The sequence below is a fragment of the Nerophis ophidion genome, linkage group LG07 (assembly GCF_033978795.1).
Source record: "Nerophis ophidion isolate RoL-2023_Sa linkage group LG07, RoL_Noph_v1.0, whole genome shotgun sequence".
Classification (NCBI taxonomy): Eukaryota; Metazoa; Chordata; class Actinopteri; order Syngnathiformes; family Syngnathidae; genus Nerophis; species Nerophis ophidion.
The window spans coordinates 4,591,970-4,597,969 of record NC_084617.1 but is presented as its reverse complement, the minus strand read 5'-3'; the positions used below and the strand labels follow the sequence as shown (position 1 = coordinate 4,597,969).

The window sequence follows — 6,000 nt, the reverse complement described above, 5'->3', positions numbered from 1 at the left end:
TAACAATTAGCATGTGTCACATACCACATTTTATGACTAATGTGTACAGCTGATAAATGTACTAAAAACAAGTGTAAAACTAGCTAAAAAAAATAGCAGGGTTTACTTTTGTACACAAAATAAATCAACACGAAATCCGTACTTTGGAGCAATGTTCACGGACTCTTGTATTTGGCTTGTTAGCTTCCCGTCCGGCGAAAATGGCATAAAAAAGTGAGCATGCACCAGTTTAAATGACTTCAAGGTGTGAAGTGAAGTGAAGTGAATTATATTTATATAGCGCTTTTTCTCTAGTGACTCAAAGCGCTTTACATAGTGAAACCCAATATCTAAGTTACATTTAAACCAGTGTGGGTGGCACTGGGAGCAGGTGGGTAAAGTGTCTTGCCCAAGGACACAACGGCAGTGACTAGGATGGCAGAAGCGGGAATCGAACCTGCAACCCTCAAGTTGCTGGCACAGCCACTCTACCAACCGAGCTAAACCGCCCCACATGTATGGGGGGGAAATATGGATCAACAAGTTAGCATGTTAATGCTAGCTGGTAGCATGCTAACAATTAGCATGTGTCACGTACCACATTTTATGACTAAGGTGTACAGCTGATAAATTTACTAAAAACAAGTGTAAAACTAGCTAAAAAAAATTAGCAGGGTTTACATTTGTACACAAAATAAATACACACAAAATCCGTACATTGGAGCAATGTTCACGGACTCTGGTATTTCGCTTGTTAGCTTCCCCTGTGAACATGGCATAAAAAAGTGAGCATGCACCAGGTTAAATGACTTCAAGGTGTATGTGGGGGGAAATATGGATCAACAAGTTAGCATGTTTATGCTAGCAGGTAGCATGCTAACAATTAGCATGCTAACAATTAGCATGTGTCACGTACCACATTTTATGACTAATGTGTACAGCTGATAAATTTACTAAAAACAAGTGTAAAACTAGCTAAAAAAAAATAGCAGGATTTACTTTTGTACACAAAATAAATCAACACAAAATCCGTACTTTGGAGCAATGTTCACGGACTCTCATATTTTGCTTGTTAGCTTCCCGTCCGGCGAAAATGGCATAAAAAAGTGAGCATGCACCAGTTTAAATGACTTCAAGGTGTATGGGGGGGAAATATGGATCAACAAGTTAGCATGTTAATGCTAGCTGGTAGCATGCTAACAATTAGCATGTGTCACGTACCACACTTTATGACTAAGGTGTACAGCTGATAAATTTACTAAAAACAAGTGTAAAACTAGCTAAAAAAAATAGCAGGATTTACTTTTGTACACAAAATAAATCTACAAAAAATCCGTACTTTGGAGCAATGTTCACGGACTCTCGTATTTCGCTTGTTAGCTTCCCCTGTGAAAATGGCATAAAAAAGTGAGCATGTACCAGGTTAAATGACTTCGAGGTGTGTGTGGGGGGAAAATATGGATCAACAAGTTTGCATGTTTATGCTAGCAGGTAGCATGCTAACAATTAGCATGCTAACAATTAGCATGTGTCACGTACCACATTTTATGACTAATGTGTACAGCTGATAAATTTACTAAAAACAAGTGTAAAACTAGCTAAAAAAAAATAGCAGGATTTACTTTTGTACACAAAATAAATCAACACAAAATCCGTACTTTGGAGCAATGTTCACGGACTCTCGTATTTGGCTTGTTAGATTCCCGTCTGGCGAAAATGGCATAAAAAAGTGAGCATGCACCAGTTTAAATGACTTCAAGGTGTATGGGGGGGAAATATGGATCAACAAGTTAGCATGTTAATGCTAGCTGGTAGCATGCTAACAATTAGCATGTGTCACGTACCACATTTTATGACTAAGGTGTACAGCTGATAAATTTACTAAAAACAAGTGTAAAACTAGCTAAAAAAAATAGCAGGATTTACTTTTGTACACAAAATAAATCTACACAAAATGCGTACTTTGGAGCAATGTTCACGGACTCTCGTATTTCGCTTGTTAGCTTCCCCTGTGAAAATGGCCTAAAAAAATGAGCATGTACCATGTTAAATGACTTCAAGGTGTATGGGTGTGAAATATGGATCAACAAATTAGCATGTTTATGCTAATTTTTAGCATGCTAACCATTAGCATGCTAACAATTAGCATGTGTCACGTACCACATTTTATGACTAAGGTGTACAGCTGATAAATTTACTAAAAACAAGTGTAAAACTAGCTAAAAAAAATAGCAGGTTTACATTTGTACACAAAATAAATCAACACAAAATCCGTACTTTGGAGCAATGTTCACGGACTCTCGTATTTCGCTTGTTAGCTTCCCCTGTGAAAATGGCCTAAAAAAGTGAGCATGTACCAGGTTAAATGACTTTAAGGTGTATGGGGGGGAAATATGGATCAACAAGTTAGCATGTTTATGCTAATTATTAGCATGCTAACAATTAGCATGCTAACAAATAGCATGTGTCACGTACCACATTTTATGACTAATGTGTACAGCTGATAAATTTACTAAAAACAAGTGTAAAACTAGCTAAAAAAAATAGCAGGATTTACTTTTGTACACAAAATAAATCAACACAAAATCCGTACTTTGGAGCAATGTTCACGGACTCTCGTATTTTGCTTGTTAGCTTCCCGTCCGGCGAAAATGGCATAAAAAAGTGAGCATGCACCAGTTTAAATGACTTCAAGGTGTATGGGGGGAAATATGGATCAACAAGTTAGAATGTTTATGCTAATTGTTAGCATGCTAACAATTAGCATGTGTCACCTACCACATTTTATGACTAAGGTGTACAGCTGATAAATTTACTAAAAACAAGTGTAAAACTAGCTAAAAAAATAGCAGGGTTTACTTTTCTACACAAAATAAATCTACACAAAATGCGTACTTTGGAGCAATGTTCACGGACTCTCGTATTTTGCTTGTTAGCTTCCCGTCCAGCGAAAATGGCATAAAAATGAGCAAAAGCGGGTGGACGTATTCCAAGGTTTTGATGGCCCCGCCTCTCTTCCAGGAGTTAAAAGACAAGGTGGGCGAGCTCCTGCGCCGCCTGCCTGTGCTGGAGCAGTACAAGTCCGACACCAAGATGATCTTGCGCCTGCGGGAGGAGGTGAGGAACCTGTCCTTGGTTCTGATGGCCATCCAGGAGGAGATGGGCGCCTACGACTACGAGGAACTGCGCCAGAGGGTCCTGCTGCTGGAGACCCGCCTCCACTCCTGCATGCAGAAGCTGGGTAAGGCGAGGCCAGATGGCTCAACCCGGATTTTTAACGCTCACATTCTCTCACGACACTGGGATAAAATTCAATTATTGAAATTAGAAAATAGAAAAATATATTTTCGGTTTCAACATGTTTTCTGTAGGAGGACAAACGTGACACAAACCCAAATAAACATGCTTCACTAATGAGAGTAAATAGCGGGCGCCGTTTTGTCCTACTAATTTCAGCGCTCCTTGAACTCACCGTGGTTTGTTTACTGTCAGAAAGACGTGTTTTTAATGTCTCATTTCGTCCACCAAACTTTTTATACTGTGCGTGAATGCACAAAGGTGAGCTTTGTTGATTTTATTGATTTGTTGGATTAATCAGGCATATTTGGTCACTGCATGACTGCAAGCTAATCGATGCTAACATGCTATTTAGGCTAGCTGTATGTAGCTGTTGCGTCATCATGCCTCGTTTATACACTCGTTTAATTACTTTACTTATGTCCTATTTAATTTATATTTGCATGTCTCATGACACCAACCGTAACTAATATTGGCTGCATTTCTCATAGTTGTGTGTGTGCCATGTTGTTCCAGACCACAGCATTTTTAAAACTAGGCAATTATAGCTAACACACCATGTGTTGCCTTCATTATAACACTTTTACAATACTTTTAAAGTCATTTTGATAGTAGGCTAATTTAGCTAATATAGACACTTTCATCATGTGTTGTCTTCATTCTAACAATTATATAAGACGTTAGAGTCATTTTGATAGTAGGCTAATGTAGCTAATATAGGTACCTTCATCATGTGTTGCCTTCATTATAACACTTATGTAAGACGTTTAAAATAATTTTGATAGTAGGCTAATATAACTAATATGGACACTTACATTACGTGTTGCCTTCATTATAACACTTATATGAGACTTTTAAAGTAATTTTGATAGTAGGCTAATATAGACACTTACGTCATGTGTTGTCTTCATTATAACACTTATATGAGACTTTTAAAGTAATTTTGATAGTAGGCTAATATAGACACTTACGTCATGTGTTGACATCATTATAACACTTATATGAGACTTTTAAAATCATTTTGATAGTAGGCTAATATAGACACTTTCATCATGTGTTGACATCATCATAACACTTACATAAGACTTTCAAAATCATTTTGATAGTAGGCTAATATAGCTAATATCGACACTTACATCATGTGTTGTCTTCATTATAACACTTATGTAAGGATTTTAAAGTAATTTTAATAGTAGGGTAATATAGACACTTACATCATGTGTTGCCTTCATTATAACAAGTATATAAGACTTTTAAAGTCATTTTGATAGTAGGCTAATATAGACACTTTCATCATGTGTTGTCTTCATTCCAACAATTATATAAGACATTAGAGTCATTTTGATAGTAGGCTGATGTAGCTAATATAGGTACCTTCATCATGTGTTGCCTTCATTATAACACTTATGTAAGACTTTCAAAATCATTTTGATAGTAGGCTAATATAGACACTTACATCATGTGTTGTTTTCATTATAACACTTATAAGACTTTTAAAGTAATTTTGATAGTAGGCTATTATAGCTAATATAGACACTTACATCATGTGTTGCCTTCATTATAACACTTATATAAGACTTTTAAAGTCATTTTGATAGTAGGCCATTATAGCTAGTATAGACACTTACATCATGTGTTGCCTTCATTATAACACTTATGTAATGATTTTAAAGTCATTTTAATAGTAGGCTAATATAGACACTTACATAATGTTGTCTTCATTATAACACTTATATAAGACTTTTAAAGTCATTTTGATAGTAGGCTAATATAGACACTTACATCATGTGTTGTCTTCATTATAACACTTATATAAGACTTTTAAAGTCATTTTGATAGTAGGCTATTATAGCTAATATAGACACTTACATCATGTGTTACCTTCATTATAACACTTATATGAGACTTTTAAAGTAATTTTGATAGTAGGCTATTATAGCTAATATAGACACTTACATCATGTGTTGCCTTCATTATAACACTTATATGAGACTTTTAAAGTAATTTTGATAGTAGGTTAACATAGCTAATATAGACACTTACATCATGTGTTGACATCATTATAACACTTATATAAGACTTTCAAAATCATTTTGATAGTAGGCTAATATAGCTAATATAGACACTTAGATCATGTGTTGTCTTCATTATAACACTTATACAAGACTTTTAAAGTTATCTTGATAGTAGGCTAATATAGCTAATATAGACACTTAGATCATGTGTTGTCTTCATTATAACACTTATATAAGACGTTAAAGTCATTTTGATAGTAGGCTAATGTATCTGATATAGGCACTTTCATCATGTGTTGCTTTCATTATAACACTTATATAAGACTTTTAAAGTCATTTTGATAGTAGGCCATTATAGCTAGTATAGACACTTACATCATGTGTTGCCTTCATTATAACACTTATGTAATGATTTTAAAGTCATTTTAATAGTAGGCTAATATAGACACTTACATAATGTTGTCTTCATTATAACACTTATATAAGACTTTTAAAGTCATTTTGATAGTAGGCTAATATAGACACTTACATCATGTGTTGTCTTCATTATAACACTTATATAAGACTTTTAAAGTCATTTTGATAGTAGGCTATTATAGCTAATATAGACACTTACATCATGTGTTGCCTTCATTATAACACTTATATGAGACTTTTAAAGTAATTTTGATAGTAGGTTAACATAGCTAATATAGACACTTACATCATG

The 6,000-nt window shown here is 34.9% G+C and overlaps 1 protein-coding gene across 3 annotated transcripts in view; it reads left to right on the top strand.

Moving 5' to 3' along the window:
* The window catches only part of olfm2a (olfactomedin 2a), a 247,917-nt gene that overhangs the window by 220,070 nt on the left and 21,847 nt on the right, over positions 1-6,000 (top strand). For all 3 annotated transcript variants that reach the window (XM_061905221.1, XM_061905222.1, XM_061905220.1), the window contains exon 4: positions 3,001-3,220. In XM_061905221.1, coding sequence (XP_061761205.1) covers positions 3,001-3,220 — 220 coding nt within the window. The remainder of the gene's footprint in view (positions 1-3,000; positions 3,221-6,000) is intronic.